Source organism: Chrysemys picta, chromosome 7 (genome assembly GCF_011386835.1).
Source record: "Chrysemys picta bellii isolate R12L10 chromosome 7, ASM1138683v2, whole genome shotgun sequence".
NCBI classification, from domain to species: domain Eukaryota; kingdom Metazoa; phylum Chordata; order Testudines; family Emydidae; genus Chrysemys; species Chrysemys picta.
In genome coordinates, this window is record NC_088797.1 from 69,428,518 (window position 1) to 69,444,136 (window position 15,619).

At 42.0% G+C, this 15,619-nt stretch overlaps 1 protein-coding gene across 19 annotated transcripts in view; it reads left to right on the top strand.

Annotated features, from left to right (window-relative positions):
* Positions 1-15,619, top strand: part of ZMIZ1 (zinc finger MIZ-type containing 1) — a 497,476-nt gene that overhangs the window by 277,001 nt on the left and 204,856 nt on the right. For 17 of the 19 annotated variants that reach the window (XM_024107239.3, XM_024107235.3, XM_065553356.1 and 14 more), the window contains one exon: positions 5,026-5,136. The exons of the other annotated variants lie outside the window; for them this stretch is intronic. In XM_024107239.3, coding sequence (XP_023963007.1) covers positions 5,077-5,136 — 60 coding nt within the window. In that variant the 5' untranslated portion in view covers positions 5,026-5,076. The remainder of the gene's footprint in view (positions 1-5,025; positions 5,137-15,619) is intronic. 19 annotated transcript variants of the gene reach the window in all.

Below are 15,619 nucleotides of genomic sequence, written 5' to 3' on the forward strand. Positions count from 1 at the left end.
GAACAGTTCTTTTCATCCTTGTAGATGGAGTTAGCATGTAAAACAGGTGTGTGCGTGTGTGTGTGTGTGTGTGTGTGTGTGTGTGTGTGATATTTTGTTGTTTTTGAAGGCACCAAGTAAGCTTCCTCTTCCCCACAGCTCTGTTGATGCCCTTTAATCCTGATCAGCAGCCCCCGCTGCTATTCCTCTGAGCAGAGGCTGCTTGTTGTGCTGAATCCTGCTATGGTTTGCTAACGCTGATATACAAGAGACTAGAATGAGACCCAACAAAGTCATTTTCACTTGTGACCTGATACAGCACTTAGCTAAATAATAGAAGGCTAGTCCCATTCCACTCTGTTGGGCTTGCCCTCGCTTAAACACTGTTATTTTCAAAGTAAGATACAGTACTGTGGCTAATCTTTGGTGGGGTTGCATCCTCTTTCAAAGAGACATAAACTAAACCAGAAAACAGCACTCTTATTCCAGAATGAGTGTGTCCACACATAGAGATCTATTGGTATAACTATAGCAGTGTAATTATACTAGTATAGTCGTGCCTTAAAGGGTAGGTCTACACTTACCTCCGGGTCCGGCGGTAAGCAATCGATCTTCTGGGATCGATCCCAGAAGTGCTCGCTGTCGACGTCGGTACTCCAGCTCGGCGAGAGGAGTAAGCGGCATCGACGGAGGAGCCTGCCTGCCGCGTGTGGACCCGCGGTAAGTTCGAACTAAGGTACTTCGAATTCAGCTACGTTATTAACGTAGCTGAATTTGCGTACCTTAGTTTGAAATGGGGGGTTAGTGTGGACCAGGCCTAATTTTCCGCATGTAGCCAGCCCTCAGTACCGTGGCAGTTATTCAGCTTTCTATATTCTCTGTGCAATTTCATGTGCATATGCTGCTATTCTTTACTTCCCATCCAAAACCATTAAGTGTTGCTATGGGCAATGAAACAGCTTCCATGTTACTCTCAGAGGTAGCTGCATGACTATCGTGGTTCATTTATGTATGTTGTACAGCCCTGATTTTCCGAAAAGTTTCTGAGAAATTTACCGCTCTTGGGGAAAATGGGGTTTTGGACAAATGGGAGAGTAATGCACGGTTCAGGTAGCTGAGATCACCTTCATTTACACATGTGGTTAACTGGAAGTCAGATGATTAGAGGTGTATTATATACAGTTTATAAATCAATTTGTAAAATTATTTGCAATCTTCTGGCATGAATGGTACTACATAAATGCAAGTCATTATCATTATCTCTATAGAATCCCCCAGTCTCCCAACCCCACATTGTACTGCCAACAGCAACACAGGAGTTTTCTGTTGTTATTAGCTGACAGCTTCAGTGCCTGGTACATCCAGCCTTGCATCCACGGGAATCATTTTTTCTGGAGGTATTGGGGATGTCCTTGAATCTGTTGCCTGGAGTAGAGTTGTTTTTGAGATTGCATTCTACAGGGTTCTATAGTTGTGAGAGGGTTAATTAAATAATGCAAAAAAAAAAAGGGCACTTATCTCTGTTCCAAAAGCAGCTTAAACACAGCATTGTGATTACTGCCTGGTTAAGAAAATTTCTACTGTTTTTGTTTTGTTTTGTTTTGTTTGTAAAAAGAAATGAAGCCAGTGATTTAATTCCTTAGTTATGTTTAACAACACTTGGCGGTGGGGGGGAGAAGGGGCAGATTTTTGTAATATGCTCTTTTCCTTCTGTCCCAATACACAATTAAAATGCGGATAATGTATTCCAATTCTTAAGATGGATTGTTGCTGAAGTGGTGTCATGTCTGGGCTAGCTTATCTCATGATAAATACCTCTGCTGTCCACTGAAAGATTAAACGCCATGGCTACTGAGGTTGTTTTGGGGTCTTGTACGCAGATAAGAATGTGTTACTCGTTTTTAATAAAATATATCAATCTGCGTTTTCTAAAGGGTCCTTGGACAGTGCCTGCCATTGAGAAGGTAGCGTTGGCAAAGTCTAATAATGATACTTGTACATGAAACTGGCTTTACCATTCCATGAGTATTATAATTTATTGACAGGAGTGCTTTATTGAACCCTCTTGTGTCTGGAGTGTGGGGATGAGGCGCTTGAGCTGCTGTTGTAAGACTTCATTTAGCTGTCTAGCAGAAAAGATTTCTTTCCTGGAGTCTAATCCAGCAGGAGCCGTGAGAGAACGTTATCAGTTAGGTACAGAAATCTCAGACGGCTCGGGTGCGTGGGACACACGCAGATGCCATGGTCTGGAATCCATCGTGCTGTGACAGTGATGCATTCAGCATCTCCATCCAGGGGAGCACAATTCCCTTTCTGGGGGCTGGGCATTCACACTGCAGGCTTTTAGAGGTGCTCTAATTGAAGGGCTTTAAAGTGCTGTGAGGTGGGAGTGGGGAAGGGTTTTAGCTTCCCTAGCAGAACGAGCTTCAGAAAAATCCACCCTCTGTCTCGTGTGTGTAAAGATGTTCCATCAGGGACAGAGCTACGATAAACAAAACGAACTGCTAGGTGTAATAGGAATGAAACTAGAATTCACAACGGCAGACATTGGAATGCAAACTTGGAATCCTGTTGTGCCAGTATAAAGTTTGCACTCTTGTAAATATGCCATGAGAATGTGTCTTGAGGTCTTTAAACCATGATTTGAGGACTTTAGTAACTCAGACATAGGTTAGGGGTTTGTTACAGAAGTGGGTGAGTGAGATTCTGTGGCCTGTGTTGTGCAGGAGGTCAGACTAGATTATCATAATGGTCCCTTCTGACCTTAAAGTCTATGAGTCTAAAGTCTATGAGTCTTGCAGAATCTGTCCTTCCCCTCTCATAGAATCATAGAATATTACGGTTGGAAGAGACCTCAGGAGGTCATCTAGTCCAACCTCCTGCTCAAAGCAGGACCAACACCAACTAAATCATCCCAGCCAGGGCTTTGTCGAGCTGGGCCTTGAAAACCTCTAAGGATGGAGATTCCACCACCTCCCTAGGTAACTCATTCCAGTGCTTCACCACCCTCCTAGTGAAATAGTGTTTCCTAATATCCAAAATCCTAATATTCCTCTTCCCCTTCCCTCCCCCGCCCCAGTCATTGGGTGTGAGAAAGTAGCTTCTTACAGTGTTCTTCCAAGCTGGCTATTACAGTGTTGCAAGGACAGAGAAATCAATATAGGCAAAGATCAGTTTTGTGACACAATATTCACTCCTTGTTCGCTTCAGAGTGTCATGAAAGGGGTTGGGAGAAAGAGGAGTGTGTGTTTGGGGGGGGGGCCCTCATCACCCGTCCCTGAGAAAGGAGTATTAGAAAAAAGCCTTTAAAACTGTTAAGCCTGTTAAGTACAATTATACATAGCTGGAGCCTTGTCACAGTTCTGCTTTTAAACAAATTACAGTGCATATCAGTTGATATTGTGAATTATGGACAGAAATTGCTGGTTGGAATCCAAGTTTCCATCTTTCCGAGCAACTGCTTTGCCACTAAAGTAAAAGAACAGATAAAGCCAAGAGGGACTCTGTTAAACTCAATCCACAGACAGTGCGCATGGGCTGCAGGGCTCAGTGGGTTACCTTTGTTTGTACTGCATTCCAGTTGGCCTAGGTGCCAAGCCTAGTTTTGACTACAGTAGTTGAAAGAGCAAAATCCCAAGTAGATATTTATCCCTGTCTCTAAAATGGATGGAGCCATAAGTGGCATAGCCGACACTTTCAGCTGTGGGATGGGCTGAGGCAGAGATAAAAGGGATTTAGAAAACAGAATCCAGAATGAGATGCAGAGGTTACTTGCTAACCCAGTACCTTCCATGGCCCTAGCTTGGTCACTGATCTTAATTCTTTACTTACATTTCACCACTGCTGAAAAACAATTCTGTGCTGATATATTAATTATTTTGACCAGAGATGCTAATGTGCAGGTGCAGGGTAGCATGAAGCCTGACTCTGAAAAGGGGTTAAGAAACCTATTTAACTCTGCTCCTCTTACTGAGTGTTGATGGTGGGGCCAACAGAGCAGTTTTGCTGTTTATATCATCATAATTCCTTGATGTCATTTCTCATGTGGTGATTTCCTAGTGCTATTCCCATGCAAATCAAAATTCTCAACACCTCTTTGAGATGGGAATATGCTGCTCATTTTCGAGATGCATAAAATGAGGCTCAGAGAGTTTGTGGCTTCCCTAAGGTTACATAGCAAGTCAGTAGCAAGCTGGGGATAAAAACAAGCCAAGATTTTTCAAATGCGACTAGTAGTTTTTGTGGCTTAAAGAGAGACATCTGAAAAGATCCAGATTTTTAGAGGGTGGCTATTGCTCAGCACTTTTGAAAATCAGACTTCTTTAAGGTATGTCAAGATGTCACAAAATCACTAGTCACTTTTGAAAATCTTGCCTGAATCCTGAATCCCAGTGCTGTGCTCGCTGCCACCACAACTCCTTCCAGAACCATTTTTAAATGACGTTTTATATCAAGGCATTCTTATCATTCTAATTAAAAGTACCGAGATCCAAAGCTTTCCTAACTAATACATAGGCAAGTATATCTAGGCTCAGTTGTGTAATCCCAGTCCTTATTTGCTGGTCATGTAATGGTACAGTGCATCTGAAATACTTGTGAGAGCGAGAGGTATTTTTTCCCATAGAAATAGAATGATGAGTCCTTTATGTTCTTGTCTTCATAAAATCTAGACTTTCTTGGATGTTGCCAGCAGCTCTGCTGTTTCATTTTAGTGGCATTTGGTGAAGCAGTTCTGTAGTTCTTTGTGTAAAAGGAACCTTTGTCATTGGCTTCACAAAAGCTCCCAGTGGAGTTTGCTTTACCTAGCTAGGTGTCATCATGTGACTTTGGAATGTCATTGTTGAATTTAAAATACGGAGCCTCTGCCTGTGCATACCTTGTGGGCCCCCTGACAGTCCCCTTTCCCAAACCAGAAGAGAAAAAAATCATCCCCAGGAAGGAAGGTTAAACCTGTGGTGTGTAACATCCATGGTCTCTCTGACAGTAGAGTTGGCAGAAGTGCATGGACTTTGTTCAGTCATCTTTCCTGTTCTTTTTATCTTGCAGATTGAGGGATTTTAATGGCTTTCAGGTAGAAGCCAAGTGGAGACAATCAAAATGAATTCTATGGACAGGCACATACAGCAGACCAATGACCGGCTGCAGTGCATAAAACAGGTAAGCTGAAACTGGAGACCGCTACTACGAGTAAAGCTAGAGCAGCCACTGCATTGCATTGCCTGGCATGGCACATAGCTGCTTTCAGAGCCTGTATAATGATCATCATCTTTGCCTTTTTGTAAGGTGTGTGTGTGGGGGGGGGGAATGTTCTAATCTGGCTGAGTATACAAACGACTCCTGCAAGGATCGCCACAGATTTCAAACTCCCCAGAGAGTCGTCTGCTTGGGTTAATCAATTTGTTCCCTAGAAGCGGAGAGCAGTGAACAAACCAAATGAATGAGTTCATAGTTAGTAGATGTTTGTTCTTAATGTGTGGGTTTTTTTAAATATTTCTTGCTAAACTGAGTTTTAGGGACTGGAGACTGGGGCTAAATTTTCATAAGCATCTAACACCCACATTCAGAAATGATGTAGGCACTTAGGAGCCTAAGTTTCATTGAAAGTCAGTGGGACTTAGGCGCGCTCCCATTGATTTCAGTGGAAACTAGTTGCTTAAATACTTTTGAGGATCTGGGCCCTAATACCTAAAACACTTTTGAAAATGGAATTTAGGCTCCAGAATCCCTTTGGGTTTGAAATTGTTACCCTCTCTGCATTACTGGGGGAGGAAAGAAGTAGTTCCAAATGCTTGTCTAATTGATGGCAGAAGCTGACACCATCTCTGCCTGCTCACTCCTCCTTGTGAGCTATTCTGCCTGACTCCCGACCTCCAGCTGCATACTTTCTCTGACAGGAATCTGTCGCTGTGGGTGGGTGATGGTGGGGGTGCAGTTTCTCAATTTGAGATGAGGCTAAAGGTTGCTGTATTTTATTTCCAACCATGTGTAAAATGTATTCGGGAGATCTCTTAACCCAACTGGATCCAGGAGATGAACTCTAAAATATCACTTATTAGAGTTGGATGAAATGTTGTGAATTTTTGTTTCAGTGAAATTTCAAATTACAACCAAAAAAAGGGGACACGTTTTTCATAACACTTTCCACAATTTCCCCCCTTTTTTGACCAGTTCACCTCTTGTACTACTTCCTGAAAAATTTGGAACCATGATGATCCAGAGGCCGGTATAGATTATTTGCTTCCATTTTTTTAATCTCTGCAGGGCAGGGTTGGTCTCTAATATATGTTTATACTCTACCAGCATGATGGGGTTCTAGCCCCTAGGTAGTACTGTGATACAAATAATAAATAATTCTAGTAGGATCCCCGGTTAATGTGTGTGTTAACTAAGTATGAAATCTTGCCCTTGTAGCATAAAAATCTCTCTCTGTTAAAAGCATACATCATGCTGTGGTCCTCTTTCCCCTCATAACTTTCTTTTGCACAGTGGAGTGAGAATTTAGAACCCTAGCTTAAATCCTCATTTGAAGCTCAGTTTAAAGTAAGAACAAGTGGTGGTATATTGGCTACACCTAGACTTCTGAAACGTCTTCTTCTATTGCTTTTATTTGCTCCCTTACTCTTAGCTTTAGAAATAGCCACTGTTTTATAGCATCACACTATGCAGCACTGTCTGGTGTGTGGCTGTTAGCCAAGGATTATGTTTTCTAAGTTAAAGGATATTTTTTTCATACAAATCAATTATTTTAAAGCAGCTGGAGGCTTTGGTTCTGAAAGTTTGTTTATTTGCTAGTCTGGTGTTACTGATGTGGTGAGCTGAAAACAGCTGCTTTTGGGAAGGTTAGAAGATCGTCTAAAACAGCTGATTCCTCCCCCCCCCCCCCCCCCCCCCCAAAAGCGCAGATGCTGGGACAAATCCGATGAGTCTGGTTCATGGAATTCAGTTGGTCCAAATCCACTCCAAGTCAAGTGACCTGAAAGTTATCTCATAGCTGTACAGAGGCCCAAATGAAATTAAGTTGTGGGGCCTCAGCCCCACTCCTTGGAGATAAGTATCCACATCCCCCAAATCAATCTTGTTTGGCACTAATTGGCCTGCTTCCTGACAGTCTCAACCAAGAGGCCAAGAGCAGGTGGAGCGTGGGGAGCAATCTTGCTTTCCCAGCCCTAGAAGTAGACCTCCAGGTCAGGTTGAGAGAGACAGATGGGGCCGGATGGAAGATGCTGTTCTCTGTGTATTCCATGGGTAAATGAAGGGTCTTCTTTTCCAGAGGCACCAGCCTTTCATATGCACAGAATTCACATATATTTTTTGTAATAATCCAAGGCAAAACACAATGAAGCTTTTTCAGAAGAACAGTTTTTGGCTGCATAGTGGATAATTTGTCAGTTAAACCACTAATACTGCACCCAAACACTGTTGCTTTGATTTAGTTACCTAACCTGTATTTCTATTTAGTGACCAGGAAGAGGAGGAAGGAAGGAAAGCCAGCAACCTTCCCAGCATTCATAGGACGTTCCCAATTGTGTGTGGAATGGAGGTTGTCTGGAAGATGAGTTAACAGGAGACTTTGTGTTCCATTTGTGTAGGTTAGGGAATGGTGCCACAGCCCAGCAAACACAGTGATTTTTGTTTTGCAAGACACCAGGAAGATAAGTGGCAACCTTGGCAAGTGAGAATGGCCCACCACCTCCTACAAAGGAGAAAGTAGAAGAGTTCTGGTTATCTAAATTTGAATACGGTTGCTTATTTACCCTCACCCACTAACAACTGTAGCCTGGCAAGACAGCAGTTGAACGCAGAGAATGCACACCAAGTTTAGTTCCTCAGCAGAAGCTTCTTTGCTTTGGGCTTTGTTTATATAGAGTAATGTATTTTTTTCCATGAAAAGGTTAGCCTATAAATAGCCCCTTAGTTTATCACTGTTTTAGTAATGGCAATTTTAAAATCCTATACAATGTCTTTTATAACAGTGGGAAAAGATCACATAAACTGAACCCACCCTACTGGTTCAGTGCTGGGAATCTTTGGCCCATGCATTTGTAAATGCCCTCCTGGTATCAACAGAGTCCTTGTTTGAAAATGTTAACTGGGTTTGCTCGTAGGTTGGCCCAGATCCCCAGATGGTGTAAATCTGTGGAGCTATGTTGCTTTACAGCAACTAAGGGTCAGGCCCTTGCTCTTACTCACATACACCTTCCTTGATGTGGGGAGCCTGATAATACTTTGTGCTATGTAATGACAGTTGGGAATCATGGCTGTGTCAGACATCCTTCCCCACCTTATCTACTCCACTCCACCACAACCACCCACCCCACCACCTAGTGAACAAAAAGTAACATCACCCTTCTCTCTTAGAAAGATGTGTGCTTTGCGAGATGGTTAACACGTCAGGAGCACGAAAGGCAAAGCAAAAAAAAAAAAAAAATCAAAAATATTTCCTTGGCCTCCAGTGTCTACACATTTTATAACCTTGCTGCAGCTATTGGCCCATGCAACCAGACTGAGAACTGTCTGCTGCACTCCCTGCCCTTCACCCCAACCCCTGAGAAACACTATAAATGGTAATCCCTGTGCCTCTTTAACTGGATCAGGTTACAACAGAGGGTCAGCGCAGGTTTCTTTCTTCCCAGCTCTCCCAGTCTCTAAGACACAGACAATCCTTTTCTGACTCCACTGACTCCTGTTTCAGGATCAAAGTTGTGATTTTCTCTTTATATTTTACATTTTAAAAAAGGAAACAAAAACCTGTATATTGATCTGCTCGCGAGCAAATGAGGTGCATTAGTAACAAAAATGTTTCAGAGTAGATAAAACAGGACAAACAGCAGACAAGGAAATATATTAGCTCTTAAAAAAAATTACCAGCCTTTTGTTCTGTGAAACTGTAACAGCTTGTGTGGTCTCTCGGTGTGAATACTATAGCATACATAGGAGTACGTTCTCTAAAATCAAGGGTACATTTTTTTTCAGTGTTCAGTAGAAAAACTTAAGTGATATTCTTCCCTTGGTATGTACAATTAGTTCACCATGATACAAAGGAGAGTTGTGGGTGAACTGGGGGGGGGCGGGGAGGGGGAGGGGTTGACCTTAGTTACATTTTTACATGTTTGTTTAAACGAAGTGCTCATCAAAGGTGCAGGACTGATAGCCCCTGTAAACTGAAGTTCTCTGTTTATTCCCAGAACACTTACAGCACAGACAGATCCCCCATGCCATCTGGCTAATATAGCTTAGCCCAGGGTTTCTCAAACTGGGATCCGTGGACCCCTGGAGGTCTGCAAGGGTACTTCAGGGAGTCTGTGAGTCATACCAGCCGGCCCCGCTGATCAACTTCTCCCCCTCCCCCCTAGTGGGGTGGGGTGGGGTGAGGCCTTGGGGGAAGAGGCTGAGCGGGGAAGGCTTGGGGGGGCTGCAAAAATTTTTAAATCAAAATGGGGATCCTCGGGTTACTAAAGTATGAGAACCACTGGCCTGACCAGCCCACGCAGTGGTGAGAGGGTAGTTTAGTTTCCATGTTCCCCTTCAGTCCTCTGCTGGGACTGCCCAATGAGTGCGCAACACTGTGGTGTATTTTGGGAGGCAACCCAGTAGCCTTATTCATACTGGTAACTTTCAGTAACGGCCAAACAACTGGGCTGGATATGAGCTAGCCACTAGGATAATAATAATAATAAAAGACTGACTGTATAGCCCATGACCAGTCCCCCCTGCAATCCTGTCATCCCCATAGTAGTATTTGCTTTTTTACTCATTCCTCATAATACCCTTGTGATACTTCAGCCAAGTAAATAATGACTTGAGTCATAGCATTCATTATTTTTCTTAGGCAGTACAAGCAAATTCCAGGCCTCCTGCAAAGTCTTTGGATTGCACCCCTGTGGCCTTAAAAATGTCTAGATCCGAAATGTAGAGCTACCCCAACCCTGAGACTTCCTGGCTGCTGTCTACTGCTTTCTGAACTGGCTCTGTGTGCATACAGCTTTTTATGGCTTTTATGAAATTCTTGAAGAGAGGAAGGTCAGAAAATCTTTCCATGTAAAAATTACAAGGAAATCACCCCTTTCAAAATACACCTGATATCTTGATATTGGATTGAGGATTGCCTTCATGATGCATGTTAAAGCTGTGTTGAAATAGCCACGTTTATTTCCAGTAATAGGTTAAAGGAAGTATCTGGAGGTTCTCTGGTATCTGGGGTATTTTGCTGTGGTGGGAGTGGAGAGTGCTGTTTCCGCTGCATGTCATGTTACATCAGGGTGCACTGAGCAATGTCACATCAAGCGATGCTCTATCACTCTGTGAACCCAACCTAATGGGAAGCACACATCATATTGCTGATTTCTAGAAACAGATTAGCATTTCTTCCCCTTCTCTTCAAAGAAGGAGCTTGCTGAATTGCTGTGGTTTGAATGCATTTTATTGTCTAGCTGGCCATTCAGCAGATGTATGCTAAAAAGTCTAATTGTATGTGTTTGTGTTGCTTCTTTCTTTCTGCAATTGCAGACTAACCTTGGAAACAGCCTTTTTCTTTTTCTGCCTTCAGTGCTTGGATTTTTTGGTAACTTGCCATTTGGTGGAAAGTTGGATTCTTCACATATTTGCATAACTTCTGTTAGCATGAAAATCCTGAAACCATTTGAAAAAAAATCTTCCTACTTTCCAAAATCTCTTGTTGGAGATTAATGTCGGTGTTCCCAACTCATAAGCATAAAAGCACTACACTATTAACATATTTTTGATTGGTGTGGGTTAATGGTGTAAAGGTAGTAATAAAGATACTTGAAAGTTGCATAATTCACTAATTTTAAAAATTAATGGCATTTTGCCATAGAGAATATTTGGGCAGAAACACCTTCTTATTAGTGGTTGTAGTTCCATGTAGCTACTGTTGTTTTTTTTAGTACTGAATTATCCAGTGGCTTATACCAATAAAGATAAGGTTGAAAAAGGCCCTTTCTTTACCTTAAAAAAAAGTTGTGTTATAGATTATTGTTTGGTCTGTCCATCAAAAGTGTCCTAGTATCTATCTTGCTCCTATTTTTCCTGAGGCCTGTATAGTTACAAATTCTTTGTCTGCTTCCCTCCTCGGTCCATTGGAACATCTCTCTGCTGTGGGTAAATATGTTTAGGAAAAGACTTGCTTCCCTGGCTTCTCAAGACCATTTATAGACTTTATCAGTCAACATTTCTACCATCTTTGATCCTTCATCTTAGTAGGCTGCCTTCTGATGTGGGCAGTCAGGATGTGAGGGAAAGAGAAAAAGATGTGGCGTGGTATGAACAGGCCCGGGGAAGGAAACGTATGCTTTGTACCCATGTTTGTGTCAAAGGCAGAATTTGGGTGGCTTGTTACTTGAGAATTGGCTGTGTTTATGAAAGGTGCAGCCTCTTGAATATGATCCTTCAACTTTTTGATCTGGGCTAGTGGTGAGTGTGCCTATTCCCCAAGTTCTATCAATTGCCTTATCGTAGCACCTGTTTCTAAGGGATGAGTGATTTTTCCATAGAGGGAATGTACTCTCTCAAAGCTTTTAATCTTTAAAGTCTACAATATCAGGAAGACTATTACTCTTCCACATAATTATCTCATCTGACCTACTGCTAAAAATGGCATGTGATTTTCATGGGTAAATAAAGGCTATAATTTTAACAATACTGGAAATCCAAAAGGCTATGGGTCAATCATGCACATGGAATTCTTTGATTAGCAGCTGGCCTTTGCTCTGCAATGAATATGTGATACAGCTGGTAGCATGTCTCTGATTTTTGACATCCCATTTTTGCCTTGTCCGTCAAGTTGAATATCTTTACAGGAGCAAGGTTCTGCTTATTTCTTTTCATATGCTTATACCTGTTAGTACAGTAATGAACCCATGTGCTTCAGACAATGGATACAATTAATATATTATCCATGGACAGCTCGATTAGATTAGTTCTGTCCAAAAATGGGGGGGGAGGGGTAAATACGGAATCTTTTTTTGTATCAATTTTTTTCTTCAAAATTTTCTTACTGTCTCTCTTTTAGCACCCTGATCCTTCCATTTTACACAACTCTGCCATTAAAACTGAAGGAGAACTCTGTCGGTGGTGGTGGAATGTGCTCTTCTGTTCACCAGACAGGAAGGTCCATTCTCATTTATTAATGTGAAGTGCACCAAGACAGCACATTGTGATAGTGAATGCAGTTTCAGAATGTTGGCTAAACCACACAGCAGCATGTGTGGGTTTGCTGGGGCAAAGGGCATGCTGCGGTTCTGAAAGTCGGTAACTCCAGAGAGATTAGATTTTTAAAAAGGAACACAAGTTTTCACCATTTTTATGCATCTTCAAACTGGAGTTTGTGTCTGAGCCTTGAGCTGCACCAGAGTATGTTGGTTGTTTGCTATGTTGTCCTTTGTTTTTCTGTAAATGATTAGTGTACCTGACTTAGGTCTTTGGGTGAGGGAGTCAGTTGTACAGCTATGGGATATATCCTGCTTGCTAGGTGAGAAGTTAGCCTGACTTTCATTTACTTAATGGTTCAAACCCAATCAATATATGAATTGTTTAAGTCCGTAAATCTGTTATGTTGTTGCTGTTAATAACGGGTATTGTGTGGGCCATTCCAGTATTCAGATGGTAATCTGCTAAAAGTCTGCTGGTCAGATTTTTAAAAGCACGGAATTGACTTGGGATCCTAAGTCTTATTTTCAAAGGTGACTTAAGTACTTAGGATCTGAAATCCCATTAACTTTCAATGAGACTTAGGTCCCTAAGTGCCTATATCATGTTTGGAAATTGGGCTTAAGACCAGATTTTTAAAGGTACTTAAGTGCCTTTTAAAGATGCAGATAAATGTCTAGTGGGATTTCCAAAAGCATCTAGCATTGATTTCATTTTAGGTGCCTAAATACCTTTGAAATATGGCCAGCAGACTCCAGAGTCACTAAGGCACTTTTGAAAATGTTACCCTATGTTCCTTTTTGCTCTGGCAAGTCTCCAGGTGTCTGTAAGTTTCCACAGATGCTTATTGGCATGTCTCTACAGAGTGTAAGTGCACAGCAAGCTGAGGTGTAAATCTACAATGCTCTGGCCTGCTGCAAATGTGGATCCTCCTGTTGTGCACTAAAAATTCCAGAGTCTTCTTCAGCCTAGCAGAGTCCACATGGCCAGTTAGTGCGTGGCAGGCCAGAGCGTTACAGATTCACATCTCAGCTTGCCATGCGCTAACTCTCCATATAGACAAGCCCTGAGAAAAGTCTCCCATCAGTCCTGACGTTCTGCTCTGCTAAGGAGGAGGGAAGAAGCTTTTATGATGCCAATTGAAGTACTTATTTTCCATCAGGTTCTTTAAATATTGGATCATGGTAGGGGGAAGACACTGTTATTTCCAAGCAGACATAATGGCCATTTATATTAACAGAATCACGGTGCTCCATGGCATAATGGAGCTTTTCTTCCTTAGCTGGTTAGGGCTAGCTGCCAGAGATCTTCCCGCCCTCCTCCCCACATTTGAGCTGTTTGATTTCTAACTGAAAAAAAAAGCTGATATGACAGAGTTGCCCTCCTCCCCCAAATGCATAAAACACAGAAGTACGTGGGGTAAGGAAGGGTGGGGAGAAGGGTAATTTCCTTGGGGGAGGGTCACTTCCTATTTGGATGAACTGGTTACAGAAGCTGCTGAGATAGTGCTGCTGAGACTTTGACTTCCAACAGCAAATGTTTTTCTTTGGGTGGGTCTCTGTGTCCTTAGTTGTTAATTACCTACCAGGAGGTGCAGTTCTGCTACTCTGAGCATTTGAAGATTCCTGGTTTTCCTCTTCCCTTTCTCGCTGTTTGTGGGAAGCATTATGGCTCCCAAGAAGAGAGTCAGTAGGGCTACTCAGGAATCTGAGATCAGAACTTTGGCGGTTACTCCGGTTACAAAGTTATTGCTACAGCAGTCTAGACTTGCTGAGACTGGAGTCGGAATCAGAGGTATGGTGACAACTGATTGTCCCTTCTTGGTCAGCCTCTCACAGCCAGATAATGAGGAGGAGGTGATACTACAGACAATTCAAGCTCTGGAGCTGTGCATTGGACAGGTAATGTTGTCTAACCAGTTTAGCTTAGTAAACAAGCATTTTGTTTAACTTGAAATTGAAGCCAGAGGATAGAAACAAGGGAGCAACTAAAAGGAGAGCATCATTTGATGACTCAGCAGGAGATGAGGGTTATTTAGGGGCATCTCGTAACAGGCCCAGCCCTGTGGCACAAGTAACTGAGGAGACCTCCAGGTGTCATGGTCTTTAGGGACACTGCATTCCTGTTCTAGCTCAGGAACTCCAGGGCCAGCCTGCTTTCCCCTTTGGCAGCAGGCTTGGAAGGGAGAGGATGTCTTAACGGTCAGTTTCCCTCTATTCCTGTCTGAAAGCAGAAGTAAGATTCAGAAGCAACAGTGCAGTGCCTTCTAGAGCTTTAATTAAAGACAATTTTTCATTTCACTCCAAACGTGAGAGTCTGAAATGAATCCTGAAAAGGATTTTTTGAATACGATGCTTACTGGGATGCTTAGCTTATATAAAAAGCCAGGATCCCAAATTATTTATTACTTTGTTTTGAAGCAGTCCTACACTGAAAACTGTAAACACAGATGGAAGTGGGCAAAATGTATAGGACTGTAACTAAAAGAGCCCTGTCTATTGGAGGTACAGAAAGAGTAGAACAGACAAGGTATATGCCTACAAACTTGTGCATTCCTATCTGATATTGCTGCCTGCAAAACCTTTTTCCCTTCAGAAATATCAGTCCTATTTTTTCCAGAGTAGGATAGGGATAAACAAGAAGAGGAGAAGTAAAGTGGATGGTTGGACTCTAGGTTTCAGGAAGGTAGATGGCAAGTGTCATTCCTGTATCCTGGAAAATTAAGGACACTTAATGGTTCTATGGGGTATTTGTCTTCTGTTTGTGGTCAAACAAAAGCATTTTAAAATGTTTGTTCAGGGTTTCATGAAAAGGAAATTGATGATTTTTTAAAGACTAAATCGAACTCTGAACAGCTGCCTGCAATGCCAGTTACACATATTCTTCCTGAAACTGGAGTAGACGATGATGATTTAAAAAAAAAAAAGTACTGAGTTATGAATCTAGTGGTATGGGGGATTTGACCACTCAAAATTGAATCTCTTAAACAGTCATCCTATAAGTGATCATAACGTGAGAAATTAAGTTAAATTTATCAGGTTATGATTTGGAACACATTTTGAACATTCAGATATCTTGTGTTGTTTCTCAGGGTAATCATCACTGAATGCTCCTTCATACTGGAAATTGTAAAATTGCTGTTGGCAATGGAACTTTTAATTTCCAATGTTAGTTGTAGCCTTCAGGTTGGCCTGAAGACAATTTAAGACAATTAAAACGTTAATCAATTACATGCGCCTCTTCCTATACGTGGCCCTACCTAAATATAACCCAGAAGCTTTCTGAATGCATGTTTATCTTTATTGCAATGAGTATTGCAAATTTCATCTTTCCTAGGAATACTGAAAAATCATTCCCATGCAGACATTTTATGTACGAATTTGAAACATGTTAATAATGTATATTTTGCTGATGGGGGCTGGTGAGAATAGGACATGTTTGGATGTATGTGCCATCAGAGTGGCATCAGTTCTAT